This window comes from Lichenostomus cassidix, chromosome 9 (genome assembly GCF_008360975.1).
Source record: "Lichenostomus cassidix isolate B80296 chromosome 9, HeHo_3.0, whole genome shotgun sequence".
NCBI lineage: Eukaryota > Metazoa > Chordata > Aves > Passeriformes > Meliphagidae > Lichenostomus > Lichenostomus cassidix.
In genome coordinates this window covers 11078334-11103505 of record NC_139490.1, presented here as the reverse complement: position 1 = coordinate 11103505, position 25172 = coordinate 11078334, and the positions used below count along the sequence as shown (strand labels likewise).

Sequence of the window (25172 nt, the reverse complement as noted above, 5' to 3'; positions counted from 1 at the left end):
GCATCCTGAAAAGCATGGGAGAGAGCACATTGCTTTCCTTGCCCTAAGAAGCACTCTGCAGGGTCATTCCTGAAATGGCTTTTGTCAGATATGATGAAGATGAACTCCCTGTTCTTCCCTGCTGTCCCCAGCATATTTCTCCCAAAAGTGCAGTCAGTGCAGTTGTTCTGCATGGCCTGTGAATGCCAACACATCTCCCCAGTGCTCTGTCCTGAGTGCACACCTTCAGCTTTCAAATGGCTTCTGGAGTGGTGAAGAGCCTGACACACTTCAGGAACCCCCAGCTTCTCCCTGGTCATCAGATTTTCATCAGCCATCTGGTTTCAGCAATTCCTGAGTATCTGGCCACAAATTTTCCTAATCCCACAGTATTCTAGTCACTATCTGCACAGATTTGTTCTTCATCCCAGCAGTGCAAAGGGGTGGGGAGCAGCTAATACGAATTTGCTTCATGAATGATTCATGCTGAGATGCCCTAGTCCTATTCAATTCAAAAGGAACAGAGAGAAATTGCACAATTGTAACAGGAAGAGGCCCTTGGAGCATTGTGGCCACCCCACCTGTCATCTCCATCCCTGGTTTCTTCACATGTAGCCAGTGGATGTCACAGCACCCTATCTCAGGGCCTTTTGAGGATGCACAGGTTGGAAGGGTTGTGCTGGTGAAGCTGTGAGCTGCATCTGGCTCTGTTTTGGCTTTTGATCACCAGGAGATGCATGTGTCAGAGTGCAGCAGCAAGAATGACAGTGCGCTTCATTGTGTTGCCTACAGGGACAACAGCCCACAGCTTGGAGCACATGGTGTTCAGGAGTTTGCCACATTGATAAAGGGAAAGCATATCAGGCTTTGACAAGTCACACTGGAGGCTGAACATTGTCAGCTGGAGAGTACATGCTAGCACATATACTGCATGCATAAAAAGCTATTTATCTTTGCAAAGGGAGAAGCTGCTGCTGACGATAGGGAATTCATTTCCATAGACCTTTCGGGGCTTTTTGATGTGCGTGTGCTCAGCATCGCTGCTGAGTGACTTTCACTTTCCCAAACGCTGTGCTACTCCTGCTGGTGAGAGAAAAAAGATGGGCCACAGCAATGTTGTGCCTTGGTGCCAGGGATCTTGGGTTCAGAAGGTGATGTGGAATGGAGCTTTTGGGCAGTGGATCCTGCTCTGTCTGGCACAGCAGTGCCTTCCCATTCTGTCCTGAATGCAGTAGAGGAAAGCTTTTACACAAAAAGCTGGGATTCAGAAAATCCAGATCCTGACTCTGACACACCCTTGTCAAGGATCTTATGCAACTGACCTCATTTCTCTGAGTCCACTACCTCCTCGCCATGGTGAGACTTTCTCGTTGGATCCTTGTGTGAGTGCGCTAAATGGAAATACTCATTTGCTCTGCTGGCAGGCACCATTTGTTTACCTAAAGGGACACGGCTCCACCCTTGCTTGTGGCATTATGGGTTTGATCCTTCTTCTGTGAGCTGCCTGTGTAAGTGTGAGTCTGGCATGACACAGACAAGTATGATGATTAGAATTGCTTTTGGCAGTTCTTTTGGCAGTTTCTTATCTCCATAAAATATCAGATTTTCTTTTGCCATTTCCTCCCAAACACCTTGAATTCTCAAGACTGGTGAATGCTCCATGGGCTGAGACCTGATGGGCAGGGCACCTAGGTGGGCAGTGAAATGCAATCCTGGAGCTGCTCTTCCAAGCTGAGCCCCACCAGAAATCCTCCATCCTGTAATGTTTCACTGATACCTCTCCTGGCTCAGGCCCTTCTTGTTTCTCCTCAGGAATCTGTATCAACTCCCACACCCAGCTCTGAAAATACAGTGCCTGCCACACTTGTGCAGTTCCACAGGAGGCTGGGGGCTTTGCCTAAGCACCAGGACACCCTTGATGGATCCTGCAAGCACAAGCTCCTCTACTGCCCAAGAGCAAGGACAAGTTTTCACTGCATTTTCCCTGTTCTTACACCTTTCCCTTGGTGCTGCTGCTGGTCACTGCCAGAATGCCAATCTGGCTCAGCACAGCAGTTCTTTAGTCACTTCTAATAAGTGTGTTTGAAAGAGGCTGCTGGCAGGAGAGGTGTGGATCCTCAGGAACACTGCCCCATTGCACAGCATGCCTGTTGTGAGCATATGTCTGGCATCAGGATGAAGCCCATGGCTCTGGCTGTGAGGCTACAGCACGGAGAAGGTTTTCAGCTGCCCATTAAAAGCAGCTGATGGATCAATGTTGCCAGCAGACATCCCCTGCATCATGACCAGTAATTGGTACATGGGGCTGCGCTGTCCTTTTCAAATAATCGCTTCTTTCATCGTCCTCTTCAAAAGTGGCTTTGCATACAAGACCAAGAGTGAAACCATAGCTCATTACTTGATTGCATAATTACATTCTGCTACAGTGTAATTTGGTTATGGATGTAATTAAATGGATCAAGGTCAGCAGTAGGGCTCAGGACATGAGTGGGGGTTAAAAAAGGCTGAGAACTTATTAGTGCAGAATACCACCTTGTTGGCAACTTCAGCAGCTCAGGTCAGTGTTTTTGTGGCCCTGTTGCTTGTCCCTCTGTCCTCACAAGCAAGATGTATGTGATGTTTTTCAGATGGGTTTTCCCATCCCATGGTGTAGACAGCAGCAGCACCATGGGCAGTTGACTGGAGGGGTGCAGGTGCTTGGGTCCGTTGAAGAGCCCCCTCGCCTTCCTGACAACCTTTCCATAGCTCTGATGGAAGAGCTGACCCCTGAACTGATGCCTGTGTCTGTAGGGACTTTGGGCTGGATTTTGGCTAGAAAGCAGAAAGTGACAATGGTTGAAGCAGGTGTTTGCAAAACAACTTTGTAGTAATTTTTGGATCATATAACTTGTGGGGGAAAGAAATCAGAGGGTTATAAGATGGAGCTTTCTTGAGAACTGTTGTGATGTAGCAAGGACAGAATCAAACAATTCAGGGAGCCTCTTCCACACTGCACCCTCTACATCCTGCTGCATTGGAGCATGGACTGTGCTGCATCATGGCAGCTGCTTCCTGGATATGGACATTACTTGGTGCACAGACTTTTTTCCCCATTCACAAAATCAGGGAAAGAAGGAACCAAAGGCGTTAATGTATGCCAAGATAATAATGAATGTGTGTTCCTCAGAAAGGTAACTGAAAGTAAGTAATGAAACAAACTTTATGGGAGTTGAGCTCTTCAGAGCAACCTAGCCTTTCTACTGCCTTCCAGAGCCTGATATGAATAAATAATTTAATGGCTATTAATGTGAATGCTACTGATTTTGAATCTCAGTTCCTACCATATTAAACCCTACAGCCAGCTCTGCCCTTAAGGAACATTCTTTCTGCAAGGGCTTTGTATCCATGCAAATGTTATCTGCACCCTCTGAACAGGCTGGAGCTAAAGAATGGCTTTTGAAAATGTGTAGCGCCGGGATTATCACGCCTCGGTTTTTTATCAAATATACGCCAACGAAAAAAACAAAAGAACAAAAACCAAGACTTTTCAATATCAAAGTTAAATTTAGAAAGCAGACTTTTTAAAGCATCCTTGTCAGTTGAAAGTTTATTTTTTTAATGACCAGCTTAAAAAGCAAAATCTCACAACTCCCATTATTTTTCTTTTGTGCGTCACTTGCCTCATATCTTTTTCTGCCTTCTAAGTAAAATGATCCCCACAGTGCTCTTAATTTCTCTATGTTCCTCTAAGTGCAGTTGCATGTATTTCTCTGAGAACTAGCAGTTTGCAATATGCTTTGGTTAGGTCAGTTGAGATGCAGTAGTGTAAAACTAGTAAATAAAATCCAGTGATTTGATAAGCCTTCTGCCACTTGCCTGATTGAAATTTTGCTTAACAGGTTTTCACCTTCCAAATGCTTTCATGTTGTGCAATATGGTGACAGTCATTCATGGCTACACTGTTTGTGTGGAGCCCCCTGTGTGACAGATGTGGATAGGCTGGGATACCATGCCTGTTGCTGACCCCAGTGCCATAGGTTGTGGGGCAGAAGTGACTGTTCAGGTCCATTGGTGTGAATATATCATCACAGTTTTGCTAAATCATTCTGCTTGCATGAAGTCCCAGCTTTGGTTGAGTTAAATCAGACGCTTTGACACAGGTTATCCTTGTGGGCTTTTCTCCCAGCACCAGAATTACATTTCCACAGGACTTCTCATCTTCTCCTTCATCTCCATTGTTATGGAAGTGATCATACCAATTTTAATACAAACATTCATGAATCAGTGTTTAATCCTAGAACAGAATGTTTAGTCCAGGTTCAGTGATTCTTAGAGGATCCAATTCTGCTCATGTTGCTGCGCTAACGATTCAGGACTTAACATCGATGAAAACAGATGGAAACTATGAAATATTGCGGGTGGTAAGAAAGGACTGTTATGCCCATGAGCAAATGGTTTCTCTTTTGTGGGGCTTTTTTGGTTCAGCGGGGCCTTTTTTCCTCCCCTAGTTCTGTAATTGCCCAGAAGAAAGCAGGAATGACATGTTTCTTCTTCAGTGATATAGTCAGGACAGCTTTGGGATTTCCTTCCCCCTCAGCCTGTTTGCTGGAACATATAAATAAGATTTCTTTTAAATTTATCATGCTAAGGAAAATATTTTCAACCTCTGAAGAATCCAGCTGTGATGTGGTAAACTCGAGGCTTTCTGCAAGCCAGATACTGAGTTCAAATAGGCAGGCTTAGCAACTATTTTGTTGTTACCATGGCCAGTGCGGCTATTTGTGGATATTGGTGGTAAGTGCTTTTTGGACGGGTTTGTGTTACTACGTCCAGTGTGGTCAAGGCATTTGAGATCATAAAGGAACAATCTGAAGTGTAAAGTCCACATGGCAGAAGAGGACCTTGTGTACAGCCCTCACCCAGGTTACAGCCTGCTGCTCACATCCCTGTTTTCCAGAGGGCATACAGGGCCCTCAGCTCCTTTTAAGAATGCTGACATTTCACATCATCACATGCCTACTATATTATACCCCACTGCAGTAAGCCAACTATCCCAGCTATTTCTGGTATTAGTGCTTTAGTTCAGACCAGGACTGCGCTTTTGGAAAAATCCCTCCAGTCACCTTCACATGCAGCTCCTCAGTTTGCACCACAGAGTGGTTCAGGCTGTGCAAACTAGCTTCATTTTTGGGTGAGACTAAACTGAAGGGTGCTCTTTGGAAGTTCCCCTAAAGTAGCAGATAATCAGACCATGGGACCAAGTGGCAGCTACACCAGACTGATGCCATCCTGAAACGTCTACAGCACCAGCATCCAGTCCTTACCACCAACAGTTTCACTATACGCATTTGATCCTGAAGTGTAATAAACACAGTAAAAAATAATCAAATGCCTTCAGATCTAATTGTAAACCCTGGATCTCACTGAGCCTGCATGCTGCGATAGCTACAAAGAGGAAGCAGTAATTTTTAACTCTGGATTGCTCTGATGATTTTGGGTCATATAATTTAAAGACAGTTGCACAGTCTTCTGTATACTAGTCCCACAATAAAATGGTCTCCTGCTTTACTGTACATTGTGCCAAATAGAGTTAGTGTGTTATATTACTCTCTCTAGAGTGACTACATTATCTTAGTTTGGAAGTTGAAATCATTAGTTGGCTTCTGAACAGGATCAGATGCCAAAGCTAATCTGTGTTCTCTAGCAAAGTGTGCAACAGAGTGAAAAATTTCACTATAGCCACTGCTGCAAAATCCCTGATGATATACTTCCATCTGTCTGATTCCTGGGAAGCAAAGCATCAGCTGCAATGGGTCAGTTGGCTGCATACACTGGAACAGGCTGATCTGAGCTGTGGCATAGTTTGGGTCCATTCAAAATGTTTGTGCATTGTCCACGGGTTATTTCACATCAAAAGGGAGCTAGCAGAAAAAGAACAAGTCAGGTTGTCACCCCATAAATATAATGGAAATCCATTAAAGATACAAGTAAGCCCAGTCTTGTCTGTGAAGTTGTTTTGGGCTGTGAGATTTGTCAGCTCATTCAAGCTATGCGGTCAATATGTGGATGGAAATTTTGTCACAGGAGAGTTGGTTGATTTTCTTAATTCTCAGGAAGCCAGTGAATAAAGGTCTAAAAGCAACAGAAATGTGCCTGCACACCCTCCATGGTCTTCCTTTAGAGCACTTACCTACCTTCACTGGGGATTGGGAGGATGAGCAGAGAGGTGTGAAATGTCACCTGATTGTCACCCTGGCAGATACTAAGGGAGCACCACGGACCTGTTTTGCTGGCTTTGTCAGCAGAAACATAGCTAGGACCCAGGCTTTGAGGCACAGATCCCAGAGAGTTCCCTTTGGCTCTCCCAGTGGGCAGCAGAGCTGGCCTCCTCCCAAGAATATTCTGTGAACCTTTCCTTCTCACTGTGTAGGCACTGCAGCAGCAGGTACAGGAGGGAGGGAAAAGCCACATAAATTGTCACACTTCATAACATTTCATCTTGGTTGTAAGAACCTGTATGTCTAACACCAGCTCAGCCCAGCATCAGTTGATGCTTTAGACCACAGGACTTGCTGTTAATTGCCCAGTTGCAGACAGTCTGTCAGTAAGCTGTCAAAATATTAATAATCTAGCACCACTCATTTTCAAAATGGAAGTTTCAACAGCAAAGAAATTGAATTTCCAGCCTTGGTCATGACAACTCTGGAATTGGTTTAATGCAGGGGAGATCTTTGCAGCATTAAGAAAGATAGGGTGTGTTTCCACTGAGTTTCACAGTTTGAGTTTAAGAGTCAAAGCAGAGAGGCTATCTCAGCACATCAGCAGCTCAGGGCTGTAATAAGCCTGGTGAGCTCCTTGGCAAGTCCTCTTATCTTCTGCCCACATGACAATGAACTACAGAGGAAAAATGAGCTACACAGAAAATTGGGCTGAGGCCATTTTCTTCCTTCAGACCTGCACTCTGTGCAGGCTGTACCACTGGGTGAGAGCAGGACTGTTTTGTCTGTGTGTTAAAAACCATAAAACACTTACAAGACTCTCCTTGACAAGGGTTGGGGCTCATTCACAGTCCTTTGCTCTCTGACATTGTTATAACTGCATTATTTCATTTATGTCAGAAAGAGGGGGTTTTTGCCTAAGAAACTGAACTGGAACTTGGTTGAAATTTGTTTCTATACTCACTCTGACACCTCCTGTTTGCAGAGCACCCAGCAAGCCAGCTAGCCTTTCAGTGCTCAGGACCTCAGCCCAAAAATGTAGAAATGAAGAGATCTGCCCTGTCCTCCTGTCATTGTGAGGGCATTTCATTAAATGCCCAAGGCATTTATACTCAAAGGTTTGAGCCTTTGAGGATGATTTTCATATAAATAACAACATGATAAACCCAGTACTGACTGCTTATTTTCCACTAAAATTTTGACTATCAGAAGAAAATAATCTCATGTTTATGAATGCATAACCATTACTTAAGTTTATACATAGTAATTATTATCAACAATAATAAAAATAGCAGGATCGCAAAAGTAACCAAAGGCAACAAATCAATTTATTCTGCCCTGTGTTCAAACTCAGATTGATGCCAAGAAACAAGAGAGATCAGAGGTTCAGAGTATCCCATCTGGCTGTGTGTTTCTAAGGTTCTTACACTATTATTTTTCTTTATAGTTATTTCAGGCTTTAGCAGATGAGGCGGTACGATGCTAATTTAGGAAATCTGTTTTTCTTGTATGCAACTAACATATCTTCATCTTGTCCCATCTTGTCTCATGATCATTATGTCTGAACACAAAGATGTATTTCTGGCTGTTTTGGAGTAAGCGGAGTTGATAACATTGTTAGCAATTTCAGACACTTTGTCACGAAAACAGAACATAGAGAAGACAATAGATGAGCTGGGATTCCCAGGTTAGAAATTATCCTGGGGTTTCACCAGATCCCCAGGCTGCCAGGAATCCAATATCAGAGACAATGGTGTCAAAAAAAAAGAACTTTAGTGGGAAACAGTTGCTTTCCTAGAAGAGCAGTGCTGCACTGGATGGGCCAAGTGCCATGTGAATGAGCTGTGCTGTGATCACTACTCCAGTTCATAGCAGTCCAAATTTTAAGTCCAAATTTTAAAATTCCAGCTTGACATAAGATCCAAAATTAAAAACCAAATCAATCTAGTAAATTCCAAATATACCTTATATTTTAAAAAGAAGGGATGAAAATTTACTCCATCCACCCATGAATTTGAATTTGGGGTCCATCATTAAGAAAATATGAAGCAATGGACAAAATAAAGGACTTGCTCAGTGTGCCACATGGGTGAGCAGCTCGATGTGCTGGCTTGTGCAGGTGACACTGCACATGGAGCTGTGCAGTCATTGGTACCCAGACCTTACTGACAGAGCCTGTTATCTCATCCAGCCCCCCAGGCTCTCCAGGGAGGTATGGCAGTGAGCAGCCTGGCTGGAAGAGTCATCCCCAGTTATGTTCTTGTCAGCAATCATGAAGCTGGAAGCTGTGTTCCTGTGAGGAATGCATGAGTATCTCATCAAAGGCCAGTGCAGTGAATTTGGGCACTTCATGAAATATTTAGTAAAAATGTGCCTGCATGGTGGACAGGCCAAGAGCTGAAAGCAAAAAAACACAATACTGAGCTGTGGTGGGATGGACAGGTCTGGATTAGGATGCCCAAAACTCATCTGCTTTGTAGCCAAAGGCAGACCATGGCTTGTGTGAATCTGTATGGGCTCCCTGTGATTGAGGTAAGTGGTTATCTGGGGTGGAACAGAGTGCAATGTCTTGCAGAGCCTACCATGGGTTTTGGTCAATACTGTGCTGTGTGCTGGGCAGATGTCCTTGCTGCTGCAGGACACCTTGGCCATGTCCATGCTGCAATCACACCTTTGTCTCCAGCATTCCTCAGTGGTGGTGACGTGAATAATTTAATCAGTCCTTGAACATCAGAAGGTGCTTTAGGACAACCTTTGTCCGCATATAAAGATCTGCAGCCTAATTACAGAGGCTTGTCCAGCACTTGGGTTTTTTTGCCTGTCTAGGAATATTGGGTCAGCTCACAAGACTTAGCAGATCTGCACTCCACCTCTTGCGTGGGCGTTTTAAAGGGAAGCCAACTGAACAATTATTTACCTTGAGCACAGAGAGTTCCCACAAAAGTGGGGGCAGATAGCCCTCTAGTTAAATTTTCAGAGGCAGTAAGTTAGGTGACTTGCTAATTCTGCTTCCCAGTTCCCAGAGAGCTGGAGAACAGACCTGCATGGATGATGATTTATTTGAAAATGTGCTCCCTCCAGCCCACAGATGGTCCAGGCGGAGTCAGAATGCTTTCAGATACCATATTGCCTCATCAAGTGAATCTCTACTCTGCAGCAGGGCTGTACACTCCCATGTAGCAGCTTGTTATTTTAAAATGTATCTGCTCTCTCCTACTTCTAAAAGGCCACCAAGAAGACTTGTCACCAATCTCTTACAGAGCTAGAAGGGGGAGGAAGAGTGGAGTGTGAAGAGTAGAATATCACCTGCCATCTGGACAAAGATGTGATGAGATGTAAAGTTTGGATGCACATTTGCGGTTCTTGATCACATGCCAGCAGAGAGCTCAGCTACAATTATTTTAAAGCATTTCCAGACAGATGCAACCCTAGGTCAGGGGAGAAGCTGCTCTGAGGCAGGTGGGCACTGAACTGCTCCAGACCCTGTGCAAGGCATCTCTGTGGCAGTGCTGCTGGGGTCTGCACAGGGCTTATCCTGCAAATAGAATCTCTGTGGGTAAAGACCTGTCCTGGGAATAAGAGTGAGGTGTGAGGGCTGTGGTATGAGGTTTGTGGTCACAAATTCTCAGATATTCAAAGACATAGTCTATGAGCTTTCATGGGTTTAAATGGGAGTTGGGCATTTGCATTTCATCTGGAAGCCCAAATGTCTTCAAGAATCTGGTGTCTTGCACATCCATATTGATTTCAGTGCTAGATTTCTCAGTGCTGTTGGCATCAGAGGAGTGTTAACGAAACCCTGCCCTAGCTGAGGTCAGTGGGGAATGTAGAATGGGCTTTACTGGGGAAAGAGCACCATAAAACAGATGCTCTTCTATAATGCCATCCTTTTCCCTGGGATGGAACAGCGCTTATACAGACAAGTGAACACAATCCAATCGTTTCATGCTCTGCCTCCACAACAACAGTGAAATGCCACTGCTGATAGCAGTGCTGATATTTATGATTCCTACTTAATATGTTTTAAATGAGTTGATGAGCTCTTCAGTATTAACACTGAGATTGGTAAGTATCCTGAGCCAGATTCTCTGGGAGGGAAGCCTTGCCATGCCAAAGACTTTGGTGCAGTTTAGTGCTTTTATCCCATCTGAAGATCTGGCTCAGTAATTGTGCAGAACGTAAAAGAGAAACCCGTAAGAGCTGTAAACAAAGGAAAACTGTTACTCTGGGAGTATGTTAGTTAGCTATTTCAACACTCATAATTAACATCTCTTTCCTAAAGTGTGGCACAAACTACTTGCAGAATGGGTTTTTTCTTTTATTGCTGCTAGTTTCAGTGACTAAATTTATTAAGTCATTAGGTTTGCTTGTGGATGTGTGTATTTGCCGTTCTCCTTTGGGTTATAATAAAAGGAGGTCTTGAAAAAAAAAAGAGATCTTTATTTATCTGGCAATTTTGAGAATGTTTGTAGGGAAATGGTGAGCAATATGAACAAAGCTGCCCAGTCTGGGGGGACGCTGAGTGAGCAGCTGGGTTTGAATACAACAGCAGGCAGTGACAGTTTTCTGATGGCTTTCCCTAAGCCTTGCACATGGAGACCTGTCACCATTTCTGCCATGATCTGAGGACACCAGGGGCTTCTGGGGAGCAGATTGCTGGCTCTTGTGATCAGAACCCAGAAGCATCATGCTGTTGCTTACTGGGGACCCTTTTTTTCTCACCTCCTGGCTGAGGATGCTCGGTGGCAGGGATGCTCCCAGGCTGATATAGCAAGGGCTGGCACTGTTTTCTCAAGCAGCACCAGGGCTCTCTACTGCCCTGTCAGCACTGTGACTGCATCAGGGCTACTCACCGTTGGGTTGGCATTTTTTGAAGGAGCTGAGATCTCCGAGGGTGTCAGTGCATCACTGAATGCCCTGAAGCTTCGTCCCAGGTTTGGCAGCAGTGCCTCTACACCGATGCCTGTGGAACTTCTTCAGCTTTACACAAGTGCAAAGGAGAGCCCAGTCAAACCTACTGTGTTCAAAGAGGCTGGGTTGGATCTGTGTGACCATGCCAGGTGAAAGCTTAGGTGGATTAGAAAAAAAAATCTGCCCTCTCACAAATCAGCCTGTGCTGTGGTGAGGGATAGATGGGCCCTGATATTCCTAAAATCTCCCTGAAGAAACAAACTGGCTGAAGTGATGCAGAGGTTGGCTTGTGCCTGGAAGTCACATCCATATTGCCATCTGCAGTTGGTAGGAGACACTACTGGGATCAAGGATGAATGAAACATCTTGATTTTCTAAACCAGAAATAACTTCTGGGGCAATCCATGGTACCTTGTACCCTCCCTGAGCAGGTCTGACACACTGAATCTCCCCCAACAGAGTTGGATCCATTTAGCTCCTTTTGATTCCAAATGTCATTGAATGTGATCTCCCTTATTTTCTGTGTGATAGCTACTGTGTAGGTTGGTGGGGTTTTTTTGCCTCTAAAATTTCCAATAAAACTACAGTTAGCACAAACCAGACCTATGTTTGTTTTTTCAAAGCAAATCTAATTACTCTTTTTAATGGAATTGCCTTTTGTTCAAGGGAGTGGATTGAGATGCAAAACACAAGTTGTAAGCGGATGCTAATCATTTCGCATGTAAATTACTAACATGTCTTTTACAAATATTTCATGCAGGTTTTTAGTTTAACAATTAAAAAAAGAACTGCTTTTCCAGGCCACTTTCAGTAATATCTGTAAACAGTTAACAAAATACCTCAGGCTCTAAATCTCCAAATGGTAAACAAATAAATGTATTTATTTACTTTGTATGCAAAAATAAGTCAGTCAAAGACACATTTCATGTTGAGTTAAATTGAGAGAATTTTTTTTCTACAAATCACTAGCATACTCCTTAATGAGAAGAACTGGTGGGCTTTCTGAGTGAACTGAGTTCATGACAGTCCTGACAGGGGCCCTCTGTGGACTTCGTGCAGAAAATATAGTCACAGTTTATTTCTTTGTTTAAAGACTGCAAAAAGACTGATGAAAAGGTGGAAGCCATCTGTCCTCTCACTGTCTTGTACCTGGTCATGCTATTTCAATCAAGGAGAGAGTTGGAAAAATAATTGAGTGGGACTCAATACAAGCCTGTTTCCAAAGGTCCCTGCAGCAAGTGAGGAAGGGAAGTGGGTGCTCATGACCCCTGGGCCTTACCATAGCATTTGCTCTGGGCAGGATGTCCTTATGTCCCATCAGAAGCATGTGGGGGGCACAGCCTGAGGATCCCTTTGCTGTGTTTACCCACTCTTTATCTGAGATGAAGAGAAAGTATTGGACTCCAGGTCTGCCCATCCAGCTTGTTTCATCAGCAGTGAGTTTATCTTAGAACCAAACAAATAAAAAAATCTTGCATGCCCCAGATGTCTGGTCAATAGATAAGTGATTTTTCAAAAATACTTCCTGTTATCTCAGATTTCTGTCTGTGCAGCAGTGGCTGCTACAAACTGCTTTGTTAGTGTGAAGCCTGTTATGCTCACCTGGACTTCTGTCTTTCTTCCCAGCTCATCTCTGCATAAGACAACTGAAACAGCAGTCCCCACCTGATTCAGCATAATTGCCACAATTAATTTTGACAACAAAGCTTGTAGAGAGGTTCTGCCATTAATATCCCAATAGCCTTTTGTTACTGGTAGCCCCAAAGCAGACAGCAAAAGGCATGTGATGAAACTAAATGAAGCAGTGTAGCTGAAGGCTTGCCATGGGACACCAGGAAGAGACCAGTGAAGAAAAACCTAAGGGTTTGCATGCTAATGGGATTTAGAGGACACTCTAAATATCCTCAGGCAGTTCTTGGGAAAGTGGCCTGTGTCCTGCTGCTCTGCTCTGTCTCTTCTCTGGTCATCTCATTCTTTCTCCATCCTCTTTCTCATTGTGTCAAGTCCATACCTGGTAGTGCCCACAGAGATTTCTGCTGCTCAGACCTTGAGGAGTCTGTGCCGTGTCAGTTTGGTGGCGGGTGAGGTGACATACATAAGAAAAATGGTAATAGTGGATAAACCCAGTATTATTTGCTAGAACTTAGCTGTCAGATCTGTGAGTTTTCTAAGCTGCTGAATGGACAGAGCTGGGGTGTTTCTTAGTAGTGTTGCCACGGTTCATGTCTTGAAGTGCTGTTTCAACTGAATTATGGGGGATGAGGAATCAACTAATAAAACCAATGTGATGTTTTTGTTTGCTTGTGGGGGAGCTTAAACATTTAAAGGAAATCAATATCTTTATCTTTTAAAAATCTTCATTACTTTGATGTCTTTACATGCATTTGCTTTAAAATAATACAAGAATTTTGTTGGTTTATTGGTACAAGTGGATATACAATACAGCATCTGCTTTTATGAACTACTGCATGTCATAAAATATTATACTGCAGTAATTTTAAAATAGATACTTAGCTGAAAACTCAATTTGCAATAACTTTTAATTAAAATCTCTTTTTTTTTTTTTTTTTTTTTTACTTTGTGAAACTACACTTTCAAAATGCATTAGCTTTTATATTTCTTCTTCATTGAACATAGTTCCATGTTTAGGTCAAGTAGGGAGCTATCTTTCACAGCCTGCTAACTTTTTAGTCCCCCTAAAGGGAATTTTCTTGATAAGTTTTTATTGATGGGGTAATGAAGGCATGGGAAAGGGGATTGAGTTGTCCAGTTTGGTTTGAGAGCTGCTGCCTTGCTGGGCCTGGGGCCAGGGAGAGCCCCCGAGCCAGCATTTCAGAGGCAGCTGCTCCAAATCCAGCTCCCGGGTGAGCTGCGCCTTCCCAGGCAAGACAAAGCCTGGAGATAAAGGGCAGATTTAAGGAACGCTTAAACGCTGTTCTTTTGGGAAGCTACTTCAAACACCATTTTATAGTGCTCTAAGTCATCTAGATCTCTCTTAACTTGTTTTACCCTCTTTTAAAAGTATTTATTTCTCCAGCAAGAAGGACTCCCTCAGACAAGGCAAAATGGCCCATTTTGCTGATGGTGTTTTTACCTGTGTGGTGCTAATGATTGATGCAAAATTCACGTGTGCAGCACAGCTCTGTGCTTTCTGCTATGCTTTATCTTCTGTAGCTTCAGGCCTGCCAGGCTCTGCGGGTCTGTTGCACACTGGATTTATAGTCACACCAGCAACACTTTATATAACCCCCAGATTGCTTGGGAACACGTACCTGAGTGTTGCTGAATGTTCTGAACGTTCGCTCTTAAACAAGGTCTGCAGTAAATATATGGCATTACTCCAGATGCTTTGCTCAGATGGTGGTCATGGGTTTTCCATTGGCAAGGCTGGAGAAGCTCCCAAAGACTTGGGAGTGGCAAAGGTTTGGGAGGGAGCATCACTTGCCTGTAGCAGCATCTGCCTTCACTCACAGGGCTCAGAAATAACTTGTCTGGGACCTGTAAGAAGGGATTTTTTTGCTAAAACAATTTTGTTTCAGAAAATGAATTTTTATTGTGGCTTGAACTTTTTTTGTGAGAATGGCTTTTAGAAAACTAGTGGGAGAATTTGTTTGGCCAGGAGAATTTTTCTGCTCAATATCAAAGTCTGGGGAAAAAACCCAACCCACTAACAACCACATCTGTCTCAGTGTAAGTTTTGGGAGCCCACTGCCATGGAATCCCTTGGCCAGCCAGATCTTTTAAAAAGAAGTTTAATGTTTCTCTGTTGTGAAAATCTCAAAAAGTTACTGGGACATAACAAGTAGTAGTCCATAGCTGAGTGTAGTTTCATCCTGGAGACTTCATGCAAAACCAGCACAAATGGCAGAGGCACAACCACTCCCACAGCCATCACAGGCTCAGGGGATGTCCTGGACAGACCCATATGTACTCTACTACAGGGCAGGTGTGGAAATGCTTCTCAGTACCTGAATAAACACTTGTGCCAGAAATCTTTAAAATTGCTTTTTTGTCTTCATTGAAAGATTTCCAGGCTCTGTGCCAGCATTTCCTCACGTCGCTTTTGAAATTAAATGGTTTACTTTCTTTTGTACTGCTGTTTCTTTGAATCCTCTTAAATGGTTCAGTAAACTACCCTTTGCCTGTAAGAATTTGAAGAAACCTCAGTATTTTAGACAACAAGCATTGTACATTTGCCTATCACAGGGAAGGTATGCGCAAAGCCAGAGGAAGGCATTGGGAACAGCAAGGCTGTCTCTGCTTCTCAGCTCTCTTTTTCTTTCTTTTGTTTAGTATTTCAGTCTAAGTCCTGGAAAATTTCTGACTTTTCCTGCACATTTTTCATGCCTGTTTCCTGTAGGCTGTTTTGCAAACCATAGCTCTGCCAGGGAAGGAGAGCCTTGCCTTTCAGCTGGGACTTTTCTAGATGGGTGTTATCGCTGGGAGCTGGCGTTGCTGATGCCTGTTTTCTGTTGTTAACTGCAATGCGTGACCACTGTGTATCACTCAGCGATGCCCGACTTAGAAGATCAGTGATTAATTATTCCACTGCTTTTTCTTCTTCTCTGTCTCTTACTGCAGGATGTTTTCACACCAGAGTGCAAATTTAAAGAATCTGTCTTTGAAAACTACTACGTTATTTATTCTTCCACACTGTACCGGCAGCAAGAATCCGGACGAGCGTGGTTCCTGGGACTCAATAAAGAAGGTCAAATTATGAAGGGAAACCGAGTGAAAAAAACCAAACCCTCATCACATTTTGTACCCAAACCCATTGAAGGTATGTAATCTGCCCACTCTCTCCCTCAGTGGGGTTTGGGTAGGAGGAGTCAGCAGCTTCAGAGTTGGGGGTTCCTGGGTGGGGTTGTTGGGCTTTGAGACCAGAAAGCAAGAAGAAATGTTTGTAACACTTCAGGTAAGTGTTGGGCTGCACTGTTTGCATTTCCTCTGCTTTCCTTCTAGTCTCAAATGGGTTTCTTAGCTTTTGGGTGCTAAAGGATGAATTTAAAAGCCTGGCAACACAAGAAATTACTGGAAAAGGAAAGCAGCCAGCAGTTCCAAAGGAATGTGGTCCAGCAGTGATCATAATGTTGTCTTCTCAGAGGATTTTGCCAGTGTATTCAGCAGGTTTCCAGTCCCATATGGAGTCAGTAGAGACAGGATTTATCTTACCTGATTTGAGATTTTGGCACTCCCTTAACAGAAGAAAAATGGGTCCTACCAGCACAGCTGTGGATGTCCTTTATATGTCTACCCCGAGATAACTTAAATCTGTTTTTCCTCCTATGTAAAGACATCCTAGTGAGTCACTGGGGGGTAGAGTTGTTGTCCAGAGTTAGATGAGATGCTGTCATGCCATATGTCTTCATCACAGTGTGAGGCTTCAGTGAAAGCCATGGAGTTCAAGTTCTGCCCTCCTGCTGATGCCCGTACACTCTGAAGTGTGCCTCAGGCTCCTGCCGGGACATTTTGCTTTTTGTGGCCTGGCCCCTGATAAATAGAGAGATGTAGTGTGGTGAGCCTGGTACTTAACAGGTGCTAACTTGATTCTGGAAACCACATCTTTTTTTTCTTGCTTGGGAAAAGCACTAGATTTTGATCCCTAAATTAGGTATGCCTTTCTGACCCCATCTTAGTCCTGCCGTCTGTCCCCTTCAGGGACACAGCAGCCTGAAGCTGGCCTTGCACAGCTCTGTGCTCCCTCTCACTGGCCCATGTTGGCTGTGGGAGAACGTTTCAATTGATGCTCTCCTAACATACACCACTCACTAGTGGTGGAGGCCACAGCTCACTCCACACAGTAGTAGCTGTTTTAAAAAGCCTCCCAGCTCAGGGCCAGGCAGGCGTGAGTGTGAGGAAAAGGCCATCTGAAGCAAAGCACGAGAGAAATTCAGTGCAACATTCCGAGAGTAACTGTGGTCTTTGCACAGGAAATGGAAATGTTGAAAGAGCAGAGAACGGCCTGGAGCTGCTTGTGCTATGCTTGTTTTCAACAGCTTCTCTGCAGTCAGGAGCCTTTTTTTTGTTTATCTGAGGCATTAGTGGGATTGGTGCCCTAAACCCTCTTGTTTTGCTAAGGAGCAGGTCTTGCTTCAGGCATGGGGCCGGTCACCAGCTTCTCTCTTGCCTTGATAGGGAGGACATTCTTTTGCAAGCACCAGCTTTCATAACTGGGTTTTCCACCTCCTTCTGGTATTTCTTTGCTGCCTGGCTGGGCATTGACACTGATCAGTGGGATTCTTGGAATCCAGGCTTCTTTTTTAATCTAGCATGCATGGTGTCTGCTGAACAGCTCAATAGTTTCCTTCTTCATGCATTAAACTAGGCCATTCCTGCGGCTCTTCTCGTGGAAAGCCTTGCCTTAACAGAGCTGCCTGACCCACGGCAGAGATCTCATTGCACCAAATGCCGCTCTGGCTTTCATTTTGAATAACCCAGCCCAGCCCGAGAGCTTCCCTTTCCCGCAGTTGCATCCTCCCACACTTGTTTCAATCACAGCTGTCACATAACCTCCTGAGCGAGTGAGCGCTTTGGAAGTTGGCAGCCAAATTAAGGGCTCCTCCACTCCTTCCCTCCTCCACATGCTTTGCAGTCAGGCTCTGTGAGCGCTGCTGCATCAAAGAGCTGGCAGTCTCCCAAGCCAAGGCACGTGTCAGCTTCCCAAAGCATTCAGCTGTCTGGGACTGTGACTCCAGACGGAGGACTCTGTTCCCAAGCCTAAGATTCATTGTAGGTACCAGAGGCTTGCGGGGAGGGTTGGAGTAAAACTCATCTCCACGTGACTTCTCTGCACCGCATCCATCAAAGTCCCCGTGAGCAGAGCTTGCAAGAGAGATGTTACAGAAAAGGGGCAATTCCTACCCTGTTTTAACAGCTTCTTCCTCTTTGTTATGACTCCAAGGAAACACTCAAAGCATTCTCCTGCTGTATTTGCATGTCGGTTCTGCAGAATGCTGTGGCTTGCCCCAGCGTGTGGGCTTTGCTGCTTATTCGGGACACAGCTTCCATCCACAGTAACTTTGCAGCTTCCATCCACAGTAACACCCCCAGGTTTCCTGTTGCTGGGTACCACCACCAGCATTAGCCCTGCCACGTGATGGCTGACACAGGAATGTGTGCAAGGAGGAATCTGCTCCCCCTGGGAAGGAGAGGTGTCACATATATTTCTAGGAATCACTTCACCTGCCACTCAATGGCAGTTATCTCTGAGGTGAAACTTTCCAGTTGTTTCTGATGTACAGAAAGATTATAGCACTTTAGTGAAGACAGCATTCACAGTGAAGGGGAACAGAAAAAATGCCTAGACTGCTCCCCAAGCTCATTTTATTCCTGTTGCTTCATCCTGCTTTCTGAATTCAGACATTTTGAAATGGCAAATGGACAGCAAACCAATACATAAATAAGAAATATCCTCACAGATAACTTCTAAGTACTCATGGCAGTACATGTGCATGTATACACAATGGTAGCTGTGTATGGATGTGTGTTATCTATGGCATTTAGCAGCTACAGCTTTCTGCTGTACTAAACAGAGTGTTTTGACTCAAATAGATTGGCAGGATGCTGGAGGTATTCTGTACAAAATTCAACAGATACCAACTGGAAAAGTTTTGGGTTTTGGTCGGTAGGAGTTTTTTTTTAGTTTAGTGTAGGTAGGATTTGTTTGTTTTTGGAAATAAGATTAAGCTTAATCAATATGAAAGCACAAAAAACTTACTAAGTAATAACAGGGGAGACGTTAAGTTCCTCTCCCATCTGTGCACAGGCAAAGCCAAGGCAAACAGCCTGGTAGGCAGCAGTTGATGTACTGTGTGGTGCCAGTTTTGCTTCAAAACACACATACGCAACACATTTCTTTTGGTATTTTTGTTTCTGATCACTGATTATTCAAGTTAAATGAGCCCTAAAGTGAAGACATCGAGATTGAACTAGACTGCACAAGAAATGAGCTGGAGTATAATTGTCACTTGGACAACAAGCAATCTTTTAGAGAAATTTCAGTCTCTTTAAGTGTCTGTAATGATTAGTGTTGGAACAACCCTACGGTCCACAATGCCTCTTGTTCTTCTAAATATCAAAATCCATCTCAAACAATATGAAAAGTTTCCAGTCACTTAAGTAGGAATATTACCAGATGCTTACTGTGGATGTGCTCTTGTTATTCATATTTCCTTCTCCTTGAAGACATAATTTCCAGATCACTCTCCCAAAGAGTTACATATCCTCTCTGTCTTGGCCCCAGCTACAAAACATTTGGGGTGGCAAATTGGCCACAGAAGCAGAAAACTCTTCTTCCATCTAAGTCAGCAGAGCAGCCCTTAACTCTGAATTTATGGCACTTCAACCCTCATGATGTGAATACATCTCAGATACAGAGGTAACCTATTAATAGGTAGTTTGGATCTATTTGTTACCACTGATGAGTATCCAAGCAGTATCCCAACATCCTAAACACTATTCTTAAAAAATCAAACCTCACAAATCTCCACAGTCATATCAGTCTTTGCTAACACAGCTCCACTCTTAGGTCTGTCTTCCAGGTGGGCAGGCTTTGGTATGTTTTCTGTCCCACACTAACTCACTTGTTCATCTATCAGACTCTTGATCATCTTATTAGATGGCAAACATGATGTATTCTAATCATGATTTTCCGTGGCTTTTTGCCATCCTGTGCTGCCTTTCTTACCTGAACAAAGTGTGATTCCACCTGGCAGCATCCTTCGCATTTACTACCAGCTAGACACAAGCTCAAATGCCTCTGAAATGCATCAGCTGGGATTTAGAACACGGTAATTAGAGGCAGAAAACGAGGGTGCCTAATCACTCACTCCCTGCTGCCCCTGAGCACTGCTGCTCAGGCAATTAATTCTCTGCACTGAAGCATTGGCAAATGCAGCCGCTCGGGCAGATACCAACACCCAGAGCTGTCACATCTGTCAAGGGAAGGAGCCCTTCTCCAAGCTGCTGCCAGAGGATGTGCTCCCAGCCCTGCCCAGACCCAGCACCATCAGGCACATGGTGATCCTGCAGGGCTGCCCACCTGTTGAACAGCAGCTTAGAAAAATGTTGGTTCCTCCTAACTTGCAAGGGTCTGGGGCAAGGAAAGCCCCGGAGTGAAGATGGGTAGATGGGAAATACCTAAGGTGCTTAATATGCTTTTTGCCATATTCTAGAGAAAGGAAATCAAGTTTGTTGCATCCCCTGAACCTCCTCAACTTGCAGTGATGCCAAGTGAGAAACACTAGGGTCAGGATGCAAAATGATGCTTCCCAAACTCAGGCAGTCCCTGATGCCCAGGGTGATTTCAGTGTCATCATGTGGGTGGTGTGCCAGTGCCATGTCTGGGAAGCAGAATTGACAGTGGGATCCTGTGCCAGCACGTAGGCAAGAGTTTGAGCTGTTTCTGGGTGACAGGCAGCCCCTTCCACGCCTTTGCCTTCAGGAAGAATGGTCCCTGCCACCCCCTTCCTCTTCACTTGTACCCTCAGTCTCCTTGCTAATTGGTGAGTTTGTTCTTTGTGCAGATTTTTCACTTGTGCCTGTGAGTGGCAGGCACTGCTGGTTAGCAGGGGAGCAGGGAATCAAAAGCCTCAAGAACCAGACAGGGGCACAGCTCCACTGCCTTCACTCCCTTCCACTAATGCCCACAGCTCTTCAGCAGATCAAGCTTACAGCACTTTCCAATTAAAGCATGAATATGGATGTGTTGATTGGAATCTGGGGCATAGGAGCTGATTATCTGATTGAAACTCCAAAGCATTAGCTTGGTTTCCAGACATTAAGGGCTGTATTTGGCTTGGTGTGTGGGTGTGGGTGGGTGGGAGAAGCAAGGCAAAGCAGGGAGGGAACTCTTGTTCTAGCTGAATTGCTCATCCTTCCAAATCTCCTTGTGCTGTGTGTGCTCCACCAGACCTCCCAGGTGTCAGGGCATGCCGACTGTCACATTGCTGCTGCTTTACCTTAGTGCAGGTGACAGGGACACCTGCACACACACACATACACACAGAGGGACCCCAAAGAGAGCTGCCAGTGAGCACTGCAAGTCCTGGACCCCAAAGATGTACTTTCAAAGCTGGGAAGATCTGGGCACTCACAACAGTCCATTTGCAAACACCCCCTCCCCAGTCCATGACTAACATCTCCCTGCGTGAGTCACGCTCAGACTTCCTCAGTACAAAGAGGAGCAAGCTGCAGTCCAGGAGCCTGTGTTGCACAACATGTTGGGCTGTCCTTGAAGCCCTGTGCCTGTGCAGATGTAGGTGTACACAGCTGTGTGTCACAGTGCAGGGGCTTTACAGCCTCTGCTGAGCCATGGCCACAGCTCAGCACACGTGCACAAGCCTCTTGAGTAGAAGAATATCCTGGTATCTCTTGTGCATGATGCCATGTAAGTGCTGTGTACACTGATCCTGTAGGTGTATCTAAATACTGAAAATATGCTTGTCCTATACTGCTACAGATTTTCTGGCATGGCCTGTCTGATACAGAGGCTTTGACAGCTCTGTCTGAAAAGCTCAATGTCAGCAGTCTCCAGCCATGCCCCACATCAGTATTTGTATCATGCACTAGGCTGGACGATAAACTTATAATTCCTGCCCTATTTCCTTGCCAGGTACAGGGTTTCCTTCATTTGTAGCTGCAAATGTATTTTACTTCCATGGCCTGGTTTATATTCATTACTCTGTGAGCCTTGTTCGCAGCTCAAGGTTTTTGCCCAAAGGCCATGGTGACAGGCAGGGAGTTGAGGAAGGGAAACATGACATGGTGCTGCTGCAGCAAGAGTGCATTCACCTGTGCTCAGTCCTTGTGGTTAAGCATCTGGCCCAGCCTGATGGGTTATTGGGGATGGGTGCGGGTGGGATGAGCTTGGTACATGCAGCTTTTTGGGGGAAGAACTCATGGAGGTCCCTCCAGCTTCAGCTTGGGACCAGAGAGGTCAGGATGAAGGGAACAGTGCACTTGAGACAAAACTTTGTTTATGGAATGTTGGGGGGGAATGTCAGGGGCACTGGAACAACATTGGCACAAATACCTAATTCTGCTGGGCAAGCATCACATCTGAGAATAAGGTGAGTCACAGAAGTGATGCAATCCTCAGTGCTATCCAAAGACTCTGCAACTTGGTAAGAAATCACAAGGGCACAGGTTTTCCTCAATTGTTAACCATTTCATACTTTCTTTAGGATTTTATTGGGTACTTCACCACAACAGGAAAATTTACCATCACCGTGTTGTCGAGTGATACTCTCCAAGGTGTGAGGGGCAGCTCAGCACTGAAAGGGGATGTGAGAGCCCTTTTCTGTCTGTGCTACACATTGTCTTTGCAGCATGTGGATAGTGTCCATTGTGTGGGCATGATGGGCAGTCCTGCTATTGCTCATCCTTGCCCAGACCTGTGGGACAACTCCTTCATTTTCTCTTTTTTTTCTAATTCTCATGATAAACTAGCTCCAGTAGCAATAACAGTTTGCACAGCAGTAGCTCCTTTGAGCCTTGCCAGGAGGCCCAGTGTGTGTGTGTGTGTGTGTGTGTGTGTGTTTAAACTGCTTTGAAAGCCTTGCATGAAAAAATACTCCATGGGAAAAGCAATATTTTTTCACTGCTCATATATTCAATTCAATATCCCTCCTATTAATACACAGTTGACTGCACTTTATCTCTGTCCTGTATTGTTGCACTGTGCTATAACTGTTTATCTAGTCAGGAGTAAAAGTGCAGAGCAATAATGTCATTTTCAGCCTGCCTCTAATTGCTGGGATTTATTTGCAAATCAGGGGAGATTATAGATACAAGCACTTACATTGCCTTTTCATATATGGGGTATATTTTTTCATTTCTTCAGATAGTTTTTGAAGTTTTGTTCTTTCTGATTATCCTGAGCCAGACCCTGATAGGTTCTATCCTGTGTTGGAGCTCTGTGCCATTGTTTGTGATGTGACACCTTTACAAAAGGAAGCAGTGCACAATGATTTCTTCATTTCCTAATTTTTGCAAAGATCTGTCCATGACATTTGCAGTCTGGACCTACCTTATGTTCTCAGCTCCACTGTGCCTGCCCTTGAAATGCCTGTCTTTCAGTCACATCTACACTCTGCCACATTTGCAGTGAGCTCATCAGAGATTACTCCCCTTGGTGTGAGCAGCCCATGCCACTGCTCTGGCACACCTCATATGGCACAAGGACAGCCGTGAGGACTTAGTCCACATGGTGAGTTGGATATTATGCTTTGTCCTGCCCAGGACGTGGGGATGAGACTTGCCTTGGGCAGACGTTGTCTTCTCTGCTGTCTGGGCTCCAGCAAGTACATTTTTACAGGACACACACTGTGTAGCCAGGGTCTGGAGAGAAGGTGCCCTCCAGCCACCCTGTTCTCAGGTGCTGCCAGACAACCATGCGAAGCTGGGACAGCTCCTGACTTGCTGTCACTGAACTCATCCCATGTGTCTGCTCACAGCCCTGACCTTGGCTGGCTGGCTTGATTTACAGAGGAATAAATAGGAAGTGCCGAGAGCAGACCTCAGCTCTTGGCCGGTGGAGCCAAATGGGCTTGAGTCACCACTTCAGCTCCACAGTTCAACACCCAGAAGGCTTGCATGCCTCAGATGCAGGTGTAGTTTTCATTCAAGTCTCTAAAGGGCTTTTGTTGCAAGTCAAGGGCTGGGAACCGAGTCATTCTTGGACCTGTTGTTAGATGATAATCAGCATCCCAGGGCAATACACAGTTGTGTGAACTAAAATGTTTATTTCATATATATGAATATAACATGAAAAACTGTGAAGCACGGAAAACCTAGAAAGATTTATCTGTGACCAGTCAATCCCCAGTCAATTTTTTTGTCAACCTCTCTGCCTTTGAAAGATTCCAGAGACACAAGCGATTAGCAACGAGGGCAGGTAACAGATCATGCTTGGTAACAGGATCTGCTGCTGGGTCACAGAGGTTTTGTAAGAGAGAGAGTGCATGTGTGGATGTCTGTGTGTGTATGTAATGGGCTGGAATTCAGCATCATCTACAAAGAAATAATTTATGGCCATGAATGTGTGTGACTTCAGGACTGTTAATGGGTGTCTCTTCTGTTCGCAGTGTGCATGTACAGAGAGCCATCGCTGCATGAAATTGGAGAAAAACAAGGACGCTCAAGGAAAAGTTCAGGGACGCCAACCATGAATGGAGGCAAAGTTGTTAACCAAGACTCGACATAGCTGACAAATACCCTCCCTTCTTTCAACTCCTCCCCTCCCACCCACCTACCCACCCCACCTGGCGAAACCACACTGAGACGATGACAGCTGAGCAAGGCAGGACCTACCGGTAGTGGCTTGGAGTGTGAACTCCAGAATCTTTCTTTGTGTAGGACGAGAAAATCGAAACCCAGATCCTGCCTGTTGCAACGTTTTAAAAAACAAAAACAACAACAACAACAAAAAAAAAAGTGAAGAAAAAATGTTTTAAATCAGGACTCCATTAACATTTTCAAAAGCAAACTGTTTGCTCTGTGATCAAAGGGGGAAAAAAATCTCATCTCTGCATAATAATAATAATAACTAATAAATATAATAATAAATATAATAATAAAGATGTTACCTTTAAAAATAAAACAAAGCTTTTGGAAAATTGAACTTAGCATATGATGTGCAACAATCACATGGGAATTGCATTCTGGGACTGTGCTTTCTGTCTTATCCTTTCACCTCACGTTCACACCACTGTTTTTAACATCCTTGCTTCCCTGGGGATGGATGGGATTTTTCACAAAGCAGGAAAGGTAGGGATGCATTATGACTGTGTTTGCTCTGCTATCAGTAAAATATGGCCTGCCCGAATTAGGAGCCTGACAGTTATGGGCAATGAAGTAGCTACTCTGTATTCAGCCTTTTCCATCTACATTCAAACCCGGCATAGTTATTTGTTGCTAATGTCACTCCGTGAGTATGTTTGACCCAAGTCTGGCATTTTATGCCTTTTTATCATAATTATTTATATTTATAGGCTTGTTTTACTGTATTAGTTGTCCGGGGAATTTCAGAAATGGGTTTTCAGGTCTCACAGGATGAAGTGATCATATTTATTAGGGTAGAGTTAG

At 44.5% G+C, this 25172-nt stretch overlaps 1 protein-coding gene across 3 annotated transcripts in view; it reads left to right on the top strand.

Annotated features, from left to right (window-relative positions):
- FGF12 (fibroblast growth factor 12) overlaps positions 1–24708 on the top strand; it is a 220248-nt gene extending 195540 nt beyond the window's left edge. For all 3 annotated transcript variants that reach the window (XM_085069407.1, XM_085069406.1, XM_085069405.1), the window contains 2 exons: positions 15669–15867; positions 24173–24708. In XM_085069407.1, coding sequence (XP_084925533.1) covers positions 15669–15867; positions 24173–24291 — 318 coding nt within the window. In that variant the 3' untranslated portion in view covers positions 24292–24708. The remainder of the gene's footprint in view (positions 1–15668; positions 15868–24172) is intronic.
- The last annotated feature ends 464 nt before the right edge of the window (positions 24709–25172 follow it).